A 16,619-nucleotide genomic window follows, 5' to 3' on the forward strand; every position below is an offset into this window, starting at 1 on the left:
AAAGTAAAGGACACATGTTCTACCCCTCCCCCCAAAAAATAAGAGCAAAGATTCCTTTCCATTCTATATGTTCTAAGTTTTTGAAAGTCTGAATTTACTTTAAATAATATGTAAAAAGGGTAGTATTATGAAACCACAGTTTATGGAAAATCTCATTTAAATAAAAATACATTTTCCACCTCATTTGAAATTTTTCATTATTTTTAAAGGATCCTGTCTAAGATTCCATTTACACTTGCAAATTGTGCAGAGCAAATTGTGTTTTCTTATCCAATGTTCACCAAAGTAGTTCTTTACAAGTGTTAACATCTGAGGAGAACAAGTGATAATTCACAACTTCCACATTGGAGAGCCAAATAACTTTAAAAGTCTAACTATAAAAAATCTCCCTCTCCTACGCCTTTTCATTGTATTTTTTTCTTAGCAAGAACTTAAAAATTCATCATTTGAAACTAAAAGCACCCAAAGAACAAACTGGCAACAGGCAAAGATTTGTTGTCATGTCTGACTATTGGAAAACAGATGCTGGCAAGAGAAATTTCCTCTATTGTTGGATTTTTTTTCCCTTTCCTTATTCTCTGGTGTAAAACTTTCCTCTCCTTAGCATGGCAAGGACAAATTTTGAGTAACAATGTGAAAAAATCCAGAAACCCCCAATTGCTTCATGTTATCTTTTCTTAGGATAAAAAGTGTTCCACTGAATGACAGAATGTGGGTCCCTTAATCTGCCTGAGATGATTTCAGAGATACCCCACAAACATACAATTAATTAAGTTTCAGAGCTTTAGCATGATTAATAGAACACAGATTTTTCACTCTGTTTTCTATTCTCTGTAGTTGTTCTTAGTGATATTTCCTTTTTAAAGTCCACAATGAAAAAAATTTCACATTGATGATACTTTACCTCAAGACATAGGAAGGTCTCAGCAAGCAGGGATAACCCACAGACTTTGCAAATTCAAGAGCTTCTTTCTAAAGGAGAGAAATGATAAAGCTTCCTATTAATAGCTAAGAGTGCACAGTATGGAACAATGCTGATTGATCAAATCATAACCAAATATATCTCACGCATTCATGCAAAAAAGTACAATTGAGAACTAAAAAGGGTTCAACCCCTAGTCTGTATTTCTAAATGCCAAATCTAATTCAGGTACGTGTTAGACATTGTTTTCTTATAGCTGTGTGGAAAAAGGACAAAGGTGAAGAATATCAACCTCTCCTCACTCAGATATAGCTGAACAATAGTTCTCAAAAAAGAACATTCTTAAGTAGGTAAACCGGTCATGGATTTAGGAAGTGATTTTCTAATATGAATGGGGCAGTATGCCCTCCATTTAATTGTTTCTTAATTTCTTTTATAGTTCTTACCATATCTCTTTTCATTAATCATCACTTTTTATGTATTTGTGTGTTTGTACTAAAGTAGTACTTTCACCTGATAGCACGTGATTGATTCAATATCCCCATTAAATATGTCTTATTTGTAAACAATATTGAGTTTTCTGGAAGTTCTATTAGCCAGTCAACAAGATTCTAAGAATATTATCCCTCAACAAATTAGGGTGTCAATCTAACATCACTCCATTTTTTTTCTTTTTTTATCTATAAGAATATTTAGAATGTGGGGGAGGAGAAAGGAAGATATGTCTTTTAAATTTTTTTTCTTTTCAAGACACCTCTTGATCAGTTACTATATAAGAAGCGAGACAGATAAACTAAGCCATGAAAAGATTTACATGAAAAGTGCTTTATTTCCATTACTTTTGGTAAATGTTGGTTATAAGTTTATACACATACACACACACACACACACATATAGTCATATGTGTATATGAGATTTCTACATATGCATGTGTATATCATGTACATATATGCATATATATTCTATATACACATAGATTCTTTTACATATTGCATTCCTCTCCTTCCAGTGATTTATGGACAAATTTCAGGCAAGTTATAAATTTGGAGGGGAAAAATTACATTCTATATTTTCACTGATCTATAGCTATTTTTTTTTATTTATTTGTCATGTTTAAAAAAAAAAAAACCTTTGCACTAAAAAGGTTAATAAATCTTCATATAGTAGAATGTAAGCTCATTAAGGGCAGAGGCTATTTCTTTTGCACATAATTAGGGCTAAATAAATATTCCATGAATTAAATAATAATAACTTACTTTCATGTAATATTTTGCTTACAAACTGCCTTTCACACATGTCATTTGATAATGTGCATTTTATAAACCAAAAATAATCATGTTGTTCTTATTGTTTTGATACCATCATATCTCCCCCCCTAAAAAAAAGCTAGTGAACATATAATAATCTAACAAATGATGGAAATGTGGCAGCCATGAAGTGAATATACTCTACAAAGTTGAGACCACCAACTTTATGCTACATTTTCTTGAAGTGAGAAAGTTTAAAAGACATTTGCCATTGTTTTTTTTTTCTTACCAAAGTATTAACAGCTTTCCATGGTGCCTGAGCTACCTTCAGCTCATCCAGAACAGCTGAGAAGATGGAACGGTCCTCAGCTCTATCAATTTGTAATGGACTAGTGCCCATGATCTTGACTCCATTCTTGTAAAGTGGTACTGCCAAATTATTTGGTATCTGACCTCCAACAGAAATGATGCAGCCATTACATGCCTGAGGAAGAAGTTCACAAAAACAAGTCATTAGTAAAACTTCATTACAAATGGGTAACTGTTCTAGATTTGTATTAATATTGTTTAAATTTTCCTTGTTGGGAATGCCTAAATTAGTGTTAATGGTACTTACATTTATTTTATCATTGAATAATTGCAAGTACTTACATGTGCACTGTTCTACAAAGTAAATTAAATATTTACTATCTGCTCTCCAAGAAACTATTTTCTAATATATATATTCAGCACTGACAAGCAATTTGATCATATATATAATTTGTATCATTCACAGATGTGATAAAGTAATTCAGGGGCAGGAATCATGCTGTTTTTAAGTTATTTCAGTTATGTCCAACTTTTTGTGATCCCTTTGGCCAAAGATACTGGAATTATTTGCCATTTCCTTCTCCTTCTCATTTACAAATTAGGAAATTGAGGAAAAGAGGGTTAAGTGATTTGTCAGGGTCACACACTATTAGATGTCTGAGGCTGGAACTCAGGAACATTAGAGTCAAGAAGTCTCAAGGCCCAGGATACAATTTACAATGTATTTTGCTCATCCTACTCTGTCTGTATACCTCATACTATTACTGTATTCTGGTCTATTGCCACTATGTATCTTGTTTCTCAAACAGCTTCATTCTCCAAATCACATCAAATTAATCTTCCTAAAAGTCTACTATCATAATGACATTTCAATGTTCAAAAGTCATTAATGGCTTATTCTTACCTACACCAGTTATTTCCTTTTAATAATGAAAACTAGACACATCACATTTTAGTAAATGATACTATTAGTATTTATTTATTAAGAAACTAAATGACAAGAAGTTGCAATGTTAATACTTAAATGAATTTATATTTTACTTCAAAAAAAATCTAAGTATATTTTCAAAAATAGTAATATATATATATATACACACATACAAGAATACATTTATTATAGTAGTCTACAAAAGGATATATGCCTATTTATCACACTGCCATTCTGTATGTTTGGTTGTAGATAAATAAAGCCAAAATGACAGTTTGGGTATAGCTATGGATTTATGAAACCCTTACTATAATTCTACAGAGACAAAAAGGTCAATGAACAACAGACTTGGGTCCTCTGGCTTATAGGATAAAGGAAAAAAATTCTTAACCTGGACATTCAAGGTCCATTTCAATCCATCTAGCAATCTTCTGCTTCAGCGTCATTTCCTAGTAAATCTTTTACAGAAGGCTCACGACTTCAGCGAACTGATTGTCCAATATATGTATTACTATCTCCATGCTTTTGCTTATGTCCATGCTCCTTATATAATCAAGTACCTTTCTTCACTTATCATCTATATCATAGTCATCATTAAGATCAGTCAAATCCTAAATCTGTGACAACTCTCACCCTCTATAATGATATTCTCCCCTCTACAATGATATTCTCCACTCCCTCTCCCTCCCTCCTTTCCACTTTTCCTCTCTCCTTCTCTCTCTTTCCCTCCACTCTACTCCTCCCTTACCTCCCCCTTCCTCCCACTCCTATGCATGGCACTTCTATTAGCATACATTGGACACTTGTCAATTCCAATCAACAATTATTAACTAAACATCTGTTTTGTGTAAAACACTTTCCTGGTTTTCAGAGAAATAATTCTGCATATACCTTCAGGCATTAAAAAAGTAGCCTACTAAAACTATTTGCTTAGTAAAAATTTTTTCATGGAAGCTGCTCAGATCAACTATACTTTATTCTAGAAAAAATCTCTCAGAAAGCAAGGAATTAAGCAGAACTTAAAATAACTGAAACAGTTCAGAATCTCAACTATATTTATAGCCTCAATAAGTTCTTTGTGGGGGGGGGGGGTAAGGATTGAGAAACTTATTGAAAATATTTATTTGAAAATAATTTAATCCACAAATAAAAAATGAAATTTGATGTTCAGTAATAGTAGACTATATAAAATGTTATGCTCTAGACAATAGTAATAATAAGAGAAGTAGAATTATTGGATGAGCCTTATAACTACAATATAACCTTTTAAAAATTTTCACATTAGTGAATTCATTTGAAAGCAAGTTTTTCCTTTAAGTAGATGGCCCTAGGTAAAATTGTGAATTAGAGCAATATTGTTTTATTATATCCTGCATGGATTTTTTTTCCAATATGCCTCTCTCTTATGGCATATTTCTTCATCTAATATGTACGCTCATTCACCAGTTGGATGCTGTAGATTCATATTCTCTACCTCCATCAAAATTATATATGTTGGATAGAAAGTACTTTACAATTCTTGCAATTCACTTATATGAAAGTATAAATGATTACGAATTCAATATTTTTACTGACAAAGAAGATAATACCAAAGATCTATTCAAAGTGTACTGAAAAAATATCAGGCAAATTGAAGCAAAAGCTAGAGTAATCTAAATCAAGAATCTGTACTATGGATTTTAAATTATAGGTGAATGCTCTACTCTAGTAGCAAAAAGAATTGGCTGACCCTTTCTGATCACCATCTCATGTCTCAGCTCTGGGAGTTGTTCGGCACATCTGCTCTACACTAAACAGGAGCATTCCAAGGGCATGGTAGCCTGTTCAATAAATATCTGTATGAACAATTAAATCCCTCCAAAATATTTTGCATGATGCCATCTTTATACAATTGTTAACATTTATGTGACATATGCTACAAAGTAATCCTCACGGTATTTTTATAATATTTAAAATGTGAATATTTGTGAAAATTGGCAAGTACTACTAGAATAGGAGTTCTTAACCTTTTCTTGTGTGTCATAGACCCTTATTCTGGCAATTTAATGAAGCTTATGGACTCATTCCCAGAACAATAGTTTTAAATCATAAAACAAAATAAAAAGGATTACAAAGGAATTATGTTGACATAAAAATGTAATTTTCTTCCCACACAAGTTTACAGTCTTGAATTAAGAACCCTTACTCTGCAAGGTCTTAGAAGATATTAGGTTTTTTTATGTTTTTTATGGTATAAGGATTGAGGTTAGAGGTTATTCAAGTTTTCTTCTTAAGAAGTTATGTATTGTGAATATGTGTACACATGTGCGTATATATACTTTGTCATTTCATTCTTCATTCATGTACAATTTGTTGTGACCTTATGGACTACAGGACATTAATGCCATCCATGGGATTTTCTTGGCAAAGATACTGGAGTGATTTACCATTTCTTCTCCAGTAGATTAAGGTAAACAGATTAAATGACTTGTCCCAGATCATACAACGTATAAGTATCTGACGCTGGATGAACTGGGTGTTCCTAAGTCCAGACAAAGTGGAAAGAGATAGACAGAGAGAAAGACAGACAGACAGAGACAGAGAGACAGAGATAACATGAGAGAGCACTGCACACCTCTCCATTATTAATTTTTTACCTCTTGTTGGTAGATATCTAGGATCCTCTCAAGAGAAAGTTCCTCAAAGTAGAGCTTGTCACATTCATCGAAATCCGTGCTTACTGTCTCAGGGTTGCAATTCACCACCACTGTCTTCTTGCCAAGTTGACGCAGTGTTCGGATACTTGAAACGGCACACCAATCAAACTCCACACTGCTCCCTACAAAGACAGTAACCAAAATGAGAGGTGAGGCAGAAGGAGAAAGGAAAAATGAAAAATCGTAGTTAAGGAAAAATTATGATTCCTTGATCAAAGCTAAGGAATCTATTTGTCTTTATGATGAAATATTCAGACATACAAAAGAGAGCTGCTCAAGTATATGTTCTGTGTGATTTAGGAGTCCACATTGAAGTCCTGGGGCAAGGTTCTCACATAGCACAGAGATGAGCAGGATTTTTTTAAATGCTATGATGGCAAGTTTAGCCTAAAGTAGGGAGCTGTTAAACTCAAGAATTGCTGAAACTATAAGAAGAATACGATTATATGAATTTAGAGCTTAATTCCTAGACAACAGCTAGACTCACTTTCTCATATTGTTAATAATGAAAGAGACCCAGATCTAGTCTGTAACTTCAAATATTCCCCGGAAAAAGATGATTATGTCTGAGGTCAACTTGGCTAAATTCAGAAACACTCATCATGACTTTAGCCAAAAGATGATAAAACTTTTTGGCCCCTTCAATTCTCAGAGTCCTGCACAGTGGAGGGGTTATAACTGGTCTTCATTGGAGAAAGTATCCTTATAGAAAAAAATATGGATCTTTGTAATATTTTTTAAAAGTAAGCTAATTATAAAGAAATACATATATGTGTACATCTGTCTTTCTATAGAAACATATGAGAGATACAAAAATAGATAATAGAAAGATAAAGATACATGCCTTCAAGTATAGACATGCTGCATGTCTATTATCTAAGAGCTAGTTTAATTATATTGTGGAAGAATTGTTAGATAATTTTTGTTTTGTTTTGTTTTGTTTATCCTAGCAATTCATGAAAATGTTGCATAGAAGAAGACTTTGCAGTTCACATAGGTAAAAGTAACTAGACTGATGAGATTACAGATTCTTTAAAAGTATTAAATTAAGAGCTTCTACAATAGAATGTATGCTCTTTAAGGGCAAAAACTATATCATTTTTGTGTTTATATATTCAGAACTTAGTTTAATGCCTGGCCCATAATGGGAGTTTAATAAATGTTTGTTGACTTACTGATATAATAGGACATTTTTTTGAAGTATCAAAAAGTAAATGGAAGATAACAGTGATAAACCTCATTGAGAGCACTGGTGTACGCGGTATAATCCGTAGTGCTAGAAGAAGCTGAGGCTAAATGGATTTGATTTCATGGATATTGAGCTAGAGTAGAACTAAAGCCAAGTAGGTATCCAAAGTAAGTGGTGTCAAGATAAGGTCAAAATGGGTTCATGACCTAGGCATAAAGAATGAAATTATTAATAAATTAGAGGAACATAGGATAGTTTACCTCTCAGACCTGTGGAAGGGGAAGGTTTTATGACCTAAAGAGAACTAGAGATCATTACTGATCACAAAATAGAAAATTTTGATTATACTAAACTGAAAAGTTTTTGTACAAACAAAACTAATGCAGACAAGATTAGAAGGAAGCAATAAACTGGGAAAATATTTTACAGTCAAAGGTTCTGATAAAGGCCTTATTTCCAAAAATATATAGAGAATTAACTCTAATTTATAAAAATCAAGCTCATTCTCCAATTGAAAAATGGTCAAAGGATATGAACAGACAATCTCAGATGAAGAAATTGAAACTATTTCTAGTCATATGAAAAGATGCTCCAAGTCATTATTAATCAGAGAAATGCAAATTAAGACAACTCTAAGATACCACTTCACACACCTGCGATTGGCTAAGATGACAGGAAAAATAATGATGATTGTTGAGGGGATGTGGGAAAACTGGGACATTGATTCATTGTTGGTGGAGTTGTGAACGAATCCAACCATTTTGGAGAGTAGTTTGAACTATGCTCAAAAAGTTATCAAACTGTGCATACCCTTTGATCCAGCAGTGTTACTACCGGGATTATATCCCAAAAGATTATAAAGAAGGGAAAGGGACCTGTATGTGCATCGAATGTTTGTGGCAGCCCTTTGTAGTGGTTAGAAACTGGAAACTGAATGGATGTCCATCAGTTGGAGAATGGCTGAATAAATTGTGGTATATGAAAATTATGGAATATTACTGTTCTGTAAGAAATGACCAACAGGATGATTTCAGAAAGGCCTGGAGAGACTTACACGAACTGATGCTAAGTGAAATGAGCAGGACCAGGAGATCATTATATACCTCAACAATACTAGATGATGACCAGTCCTGATGGATCAGGCCATCCTCAGCAACGAGATCAACCAAATCATTTCTAATGGAGCAGTAATGAACTGAACTAGCTATACCCAGAAAAGAACTCTGGGAGATGACTAAAAACCATTACATTGAATTCTAGTCCCTATATTTATGCACACCTGCATCTTTGATTTCTCTTCACAAGCTAATTGTACAATAATTCAGAGTCTGATTCTTTTGTACAGCAAAATAATGTTGTGGTCATGTATACTTATTGTGTATCTAAGTTATATTTTAATATATTTAACATCTATCAAGGTCATCCTGCCATTTAGGGAGGTGGGGTAAGAGGAAAATTGGAACAAGAGGTTTGGCAATTGTTAATGCTGTAAAGTTACCCATGTATATATCCTGTAAATAAAAGGCTATTAAATAAAAAAAAAAAAAAAAGTAAGTGGTGTCCAAACTAAGTCCAGCACTTAGTTTGATGAGCCTCTAGCACAGAGGGCAAGGGTACCTAAGGGACAGAGAGTGTTATAAATTGGCCCAAGTCAGGAAGTGTAATAAGTTAAAATTTCAGTACTGATCAATATCAGGATCAGAACATGAATAATTATTGAAATCCAGCCCAGATAAGATAAGAAGACAGCTTCTAACAACAACAATGACCAAAAATAAAAACCTGCATTGACTTAGAAGTTAAATGTGAAAATTTCCAAAGAAGACTGAATAATCACTGGTCAGAAATTTAACAATCAGAATTCTTTTTGTGTATGAGATGTACTTTTTGGAAGCATTAAAATGTAATTCTATAACATATAAATCTACATACACAAAATTAGATCTGCTCTGTCAACTGACTTGGGCTTATGCCCCACTCTTGATATAAGAATGTAATCCAGGGCAACTACTCTGGGCTTTTTTCGTCAACAGCTTTAAGACTAGAACAATTATGAAGTTTTTTGTGTATCATAGGCTCCTTTGGCAGCCTGATAAAGCCTATGAACTATTTCACAGAAAAAAAATGTTTTTAAATGCATAAAATAAAAGCACAGGACTTCCAATGAAATCAATTATGTTGAAATACAATTATCAATATATTAAAAAACAAGTTCACATACCTCAGGTTAAAAACAACTGGTTTAGATAAATTTCTATCTTCTAAAATTTTGTAATTGCATCATTATGATTTTGAATGTCTACTATGAAATTCATAAATATACATGAAACGAAATATGGAACTATTATATATATATGTAATATATATATATATATATATATATATATATAAAACTATATAACTGACATTAAATGTTTGTGGAATGAATAATTGATTTAGGGACAGTATTCTTTTTCTCTTTGAAAAAATCCCTTGACATCACAAAATAGTCATTCATATCTCCTGAACTACTCAAGGAAAATATTACTCAATGCTTTCTAAGGGCATATATCTAACTATACTCTGGTTAGTATCTTTAAAGATGAATTGGTAGAGATACAGCAAAGTCATCTCCCTTAATCAGCCTATTCAAGTTATATATAACTATTTTGTCCCAAGTGGAATATAATCAAATGTTAAATGTGTATGTTATAGCTATGAATTTCATAGTGGATATTCAAAATCATAATTTTATTCTCCTTAATTTGAAAATAACTTCTTCAATATTAAAAAAAAAACTTGTAGGTAGGTACTCCCATCTCTACCTACACAGATAGCAAGCAAACTCTGCACACTGAGCAGACAATTCCATTTTCTCTGCTATCAAATTAATTAAGTTAATAATTAATTACTTAGTGGCCAACTTTCTGAATATCAGTAATACATTTAACTTCACCTTTCACTGTTTCTCTTAAAACAATTGACAAGTATCTATTAAGTATTATCATGTATCAGGCATGGGCCAGGGCTCTGGGGAAAACAGAACAAGGAATGAAACAATCCTTACAAACAAGGAGATTATATTCTAATGTAGGAGGCAATAATAAATATATTAAGAATATCAAGGAAATACTACCAAATACAAAGTATACAAGATAATTTGTTGTTTGGTTAATAGGATATCAGGAAAGGTAGAAGATGCTACCTGAACTGTGTCTTAAAAGAAGGGAGACAGGTGAGGAGGAAGTATATTGCAAGGATGAGTAATAGCTAATGGCATTTGTGCGAAACTGAAAGCCAGTTTTGCTAAGTTATTAAGTAAAGAAGAGATTAGTTGGGACAAGGTGATGAAGGGCTTTAAATCATGCTCAATACAGCATGACAAAGATTTGCTCAATATCCTTTGAACAATGGGGAGAGGTTAAAATAATATAAATATTTTCATAACATCACCTAGCATAGTGTCTTGTGGGGTATGCAACAGACACAGTAATTAATATTACTGTTTCTCACAAAGTATCAACCTTCTTATGAGCAGCTAAGTGATATAGTTAGGCTATTGGGGCTTGGAATTAAGGCCCCAAGTTCAAATTCTGCTTCAGATACTTAATAGTAGTGTGATCATGGACAAGTCACTTCACTATTTGCAGTCCTATTTCCTCATCTGCAAAATGGGAATATTAATAGCACTCACCTCACAAGGTCATTGTGAGGATCAAATGAGATAATATATTCAAAGCATTCTGCAAACCTGAAAGTACTATAGAAATATTAGCTATAGATATAGATTTACTTTGAGGGAGGGGGTGGAAAAGGTTTATTTTTGTTTTATGGAGAAAAATATATAAAATTAATCTTCAACAAGTTTCTTTTTTTTGCTAAATGATATGAAATTTCAACTAAAAATAATGAAGTAATCCCCTTTAATTTTCAGGATAAAAAGTAGTTACTGTGCTGGGATAAAAACTGATTCATACTTGTTATTTTAATAGTGTGTATAAAAGTCATATACCAATGGATTTGGTGCAAAGGACAGGCTTAGAGAAGAAGAGAAAGCCTAATATATTGAACAAAACTCCCGAATGGAGCCGAGTTCCTAAATCAGGAACTAAAATAATAATTTTAATAAATTGTTTTAATAAAAATAATTTAGTTCCTAAATGGGAACTAAAATAGTTCCTATTCATTGTCATCACAGTTTAACAATTATGGAAAATATAAACTTTACCTATATGATATGGTCCACAGCCTAGCACCATCATTCCATGATCATCAAACTTTACATCATGCTCCTGAGGATGAAAAACCAAAGTCATGATCAATGTACCCAGTAGCTCTCTCACACAATTAATTATGGCTATTTCTATACATACAATTGAATTAACTCAATAGGGAAAATAATTTGGATTCTGAAAAACAACTACTCTAGTGGTTTATTTTTCCCCCATATTAGACTTCAATTAGCAAACATTTATTAAGCACCTGCTAAATGGTATGTGCTATATTAGGTGCTAGGGAATAAAAATGCAAAGAATGAAAATCTCTAAACACATAATGATGAGAGTATTGGGGAAGACAATAAATATACATATAAATACATACAAATAAATGCAAAATAATTAACTAGAACATAGTTTGAAATGTAATTCACTAATGGAATCAGAAAAGGCTTCATGTAGAATATGGTCCTTGAGCTAACCCTTGAAGGTAAAGGAGGATTTTATTAAATCAGTGGAGGTGAAGAGCAAGAATATTTGCAGAATGGGATAAGGTCAACATTATTATGGAGTTCTGTGTGAGAAGAAAAGAATAAAGGACCATTTGGCTGGATCACAGAATGCAGGAAAGGGTAAAACTGGAAAGATAGGTCAGGATGAGCTGTGATACCAAGTCTGGCCCTCGGTTCAAGGGGTCTCTTTATATGCAACCTCTAGGAACCATATTGTATTCAGCATTTCAACAGCTTTGCTCATTTCTATAATACTGGACATCATTTGGTTTCCTTCTTGTTATAATATATCAGAAAGTCTGAGAAACTTAGTAGATATGTGTTAATGCAATTTACTGTTTGTTTTTTCTCCCAAATAGTCTCATTTGGGAGACTATTATTAGTTATTAAGATTAATTATTATTTCATCAACTTTTATTATTTCATTAAGATATTTTATTAAGATATTTCATCAACTTGGTCCAGTTTTTAAGGGACAAAGGTCAAAATTATGAATATATGATCACATCTGACTAGAATGTTTACATTTTTACCACAAGCATCAGTAGATATTTAAGGAGTGAACAGAGATCCGTTGGTTCACAGGATTTTGAGGTGTGTAAAGAAATATGAAGGTCATTTGGTCCAATTTTCTCATTATTCAAATAAGCAATTAGTGATCAATGATGAAGTGCCTATAATTACACAGATCCTTTAAAATAAAAGAAGCCAGGATTCAAAACTAGAACCTAATGAACCAGGTTAGGTATAGGGTTTATAAGGCTTACCTGTCCATTGTAAGTAACATAGAGGTAGTTTGTCACTGATGGATACTCTGCAGCCAGTGTGTCAATCTGAAAAAAAGAAAAAGAGAAAAGCAACATATTAGATAAACCTATACTTATGGCAGTAATATTATTAAAATCACTTCCATTCATATTTCTTTGTTTCTTTGCTACTAATTCCAAGACAGCAAAAGAAACAAAAATGTTTCTTGTTAGAAAATGACAGGGAAACTTATTGGCAATTTCTCCAAGTATATATTACTGCCTCAGCAACAAATATTTGGAGAATATTAACACCCCCATAGATAAATAGGCTTTTATATGTGCAAGCACACACCCCTACTACTATTATGACATCACTACAATTATCCTCCTCATGTGTAGCAAGTGATGATTATATCAACTGCTTATCAGCTAAACTTGCCCATCCAGTGACATAAATGAGCTAGTTATATAATTTAACCAAAAGGTGTCCATAAATAAAGGTGTTTTTAGTTTAAAAACTAGAGTACTGCTTGGATATTGGTAGTCACTGAAGTAATAAAAAACCAAAGCCAAGATATGATTAGTCATGGGAGAAAAGAGTTTATATCATGGAACATGTTTGGGAAGGACAGATAAATTCTTAGTTCAAAAAGCAGGTATGCAGTCCTGTGCAGAAAAGAAAATGAAACAGAACTCATCAAGTTTGTAAGAGCAAAGTAAAGAGAAAGAAAGATAATAAATGCTGAGTGAAAAATATTCAGCAGCTGGACTAGGGCCTAAGGGTATATATAGTCCCCCTGAGCCCACAATGGAACAGTCAATGATTTTTAAGGACAAAAACCAGCTGGTAGCACTTTAGTCAAGGTAGCCCTTAAACTAATGGCAAAAATTACAATGACATACCTAGGAAAGTTCTTGCATGATCATCATGAATACCAGATGAACTCATTATGCTCAGCCCTATCACAATAATACTAAATGAACCCATAATGATGGGACACTTAAAATAAAGTATTGCTCTGTAAAAAGTTACTATCAAGTGAGTTAGCTATTTTTTTTTTCATAGACTCTATATTGCAGGTCACTAACATCAGGTTTTTCAGGTCCCTCTCAGCAAAAGTATGGCATTTAGACACAGATCGGGCAAAAAAAGACAAGAGCTTTTTTTTTCTTGTTTCGTCTTAAGGAAATGGCTACTTTTAACTTTACCCTCTTTAAAGGTGCCATAAAATCAAATTTTATAGAAAAAGGCTAATGACCATGGAGACCAATATACAAGTATTTTCAGGCTTCAAGCAGGATCATATCTCAAGTAGCCATTTCAAATGTTGACAAAGGCTCTTTTTAAAAGGTTTCTTCATTTTACCAGAAAAATACTAGAAGAGAAAATAACATTCTTTACCTGCTTAACCCAAGGATGTATGTTTTTCTTTACCCTCAGCTCCCGGGTCTGGGCCTCAGTCAATCCAAGGCATTTTGAAATTTGCTTATCTGAAAATCCTATCTCTTTTGCCTTTTTCAGAATTTCCTCTGGAATGGAATCACTAGGAGTTACAAAAGAAAAGTTCAAAATTAGATCAAGAAAAGAAAAATGTGAATTTCTCAATTTCCCCCTTTCCAATGACCCTTCTTTCCCACCTTCAAATATGTTCCAGAACATAATATATTAAATAACCTCTGAGAGGCTTTGTATTCCCTTGAGCTTCTATTAAATCTCTCACCTTTCTTTCATTATCAAGCCCCTGGTCTTTATCTGTCACTATCACTTCCCTTCTTATCTTCTGAAAACTTGCTTCAATTCCTCATTACTCAATTGCATCTTTTTCCTCCAAAATATTTCCTTTTTGCCAAATCCAATAACATTCTAAAAATTTTATCCTTCTTCTTGTCAGCATTTAACTCTATTCACCAGGCATTCTTATTTTAATTCAATACATTTCAACAATCATTTTAGTTCCAACCATATATTATACACAATGAACAATAATGGAGATACAAAGAAAAGATGAAAAGTGGTCTTTGCCCTCAGAGAATTTACAATCTACTTCTTAAAATTCCTCCTTTGACTTCTATAACATTGACTGTATCTAATCTTTCTGCACCTTCTCTGATACTTCGTTGTATTTTTTGCTAATTCTTCTCCCTTCTTTTGTTATCTTTTCCAATGCTTTCCCCAGCCCTCTGCTCATTTATTCCTAGACCTGTCCCTGGGGGACTCTTATCCACTCACATATTTTCAACTAGCACCATTAGTAAAATCTAAGTGGCCTTGCGTTCTGGCCGATATCTCCAATTTCAAATTTCCAGCTACCCAGAATTTATCTTGATTCCACTTCAACTTTGGATTCAGTATATTAAAAATGAACCCATCCTCCCACCCACCCCCTTTCCCAAATGCCACTTTTCTATCAGCTTCCAGAGAAGGAATAATGGTAACATCTTTGATTCATCCTTTTTCACCTTGTCTATATGTCATATTACCAAAAATAAAACAAACAGGCTTTAATTTGTATAATACACTGCCAAAAGATCCATGACAATCAAATTTAGTATAGCACAAAGCAGATACCTCCTTAAATTAATCTTGTAACAGCAGACTCCTTAAAGTCGACTGTTAGAAAATTAATAAAATCTAAAGATTTAGAATTTGAAGGTACCTTAGAGATCTTACCCTAAAGGTGAGAAAACTGAGTCCAAGAGAAATTAAGTGATTTGTCTAAGATCTCATAGTTAGTATGAGAACCAACATTTAATACTAGATCCTTTGGCTTCAAATCCAGTGTTCTTTCAATTATCATAATTCTTTGAGATTAATTTAAATAAACTGAGTCTACCTCTCCTCTTCTCTCATCTTCTCTATTTAATTCATTCATGTCTTGCATATGGAACTAAAATGAAAATTGTGGTTTTATGAGGTATTTATTTCAGCTTTTCCTTTTAGTGTGAACACTGCTTTTATTTGTGCTGTTATAACTTTTCTCTGTCAATATAGTCTCTATTATGCTACTATACTCTAAATTTCCTGCTGCTTCTCTGATCAATGCCATATAGTTCCCCAGAGAATTTAATTTCTTCTTCTTTCAAGTCTTACATTGCATGCTTAATATTCTCAAGAATTATGTACATTTTCCCTTGTCCTTTTCCTTGTTGAATAATAAATTGACCAATTAATTAAGAAATACATGGTTAAGATTACTATGTGCTTAACACTCTTAAAGATACTAAAGAAATAAGATTATGATCTTTTCCTAAGGAACATTGGGTCTTTTGTGATATTCAAGACATACCCAAAACACAATTCATGACAACTCAGAAGGATAAAAAGTTTATGAAAAGTAAAATTATATGATAGTCATTCAACACTTATTAAGCATCTATTATAAGAAAATCACTAAAATCCTAGTAAATTTTAGATAAGATATAGTTCCTGCATTCATGAAGCTTACTGGCTACAAGTAGAAGACAAAAACAAAAAAGATAACAATAATATAAATTGTGATGTCTCAGGAACAAAATCGTTTCTAAACAGGGAGAGCAGGGAAGGCTTCATAGAGTAGCAAACATATCACATTTTTTAAAGAATGGAACTCTAAAGGTAAATAGGTAAAAACTTGTAAAAGGTAAGAAAAAAGAGGAGTGTGAAGTAGAATTAATAAAGTTTAGTCTATGGGATGGGACTTTGAATAAACTATAAAGGAAGATTAGGATTTGAATAGAGAATAGAATGAAAGTTTTCTAAAAAGGAAAAATAGTATAACCAAAGGTGAGGTTAGAATTATAAGTTGTTTAAGGCCAGATGCAAGGATTTGTGTTTCAAATAGAATCATGTCATCTTACAATAAACAGGACTTTTAGAAGTAACCTGCAGAGA

The 16,619-nt window shown here is 32.8% G+C and overlaps 1 protein-coding gene across 1 annotated transcript in view; it reads right to left on the bottom strand.

Moving 5' to 3' along the window:
* CPS1 (carbamoyl-phosphate synthase 1) overlaps nt 1-16,619 on the bottom strand; it is a 150,439-nt gene that overhangs the window by 32,176 nt on the left and 101,644 nt on the right. The window contains exons 22-27 of the mRNA XM_003765961.4: nt 14,151-14,292; nt 12,767-12,832; nt 11,499-11,562; nt 6,043-6,224; nt 2,459-2,653; nt 905-972 (exon numbers count right to left, since the gene is read on the bottom strand). Of these exons, the coding sequence (XP_003766009.1) occupies nt 905-972; nt 2,459-2,653; nt 6,043-6,224; nt 11,499-11,562; nt 12,767-12,832; nt 14,151-14,292 (717 nt within the window). The remainder of the gene's footprint in view (nt 1-904; nt 973-2,458; nt 2,654-6,042; nt 6,225-11,498; nt 11,563-12,766; nt 12,833-14,150; nt 14,293-16,619) is intronic.

The sequence above is a fragment of the Sarcophilus harrisii genome, chromosome 3, assembly GCF_902635505.1.
Source record: "Sarcophilus harrisii chromosome 3, mSarHar1.11, whole genome shotgun sequence".
NCBI lineage: Eukaryota > Metazoa > Chordata > Mammalia > Dasyuromorphia > Dasyuridae > Sarcophilus > Sarcophilus harrisii.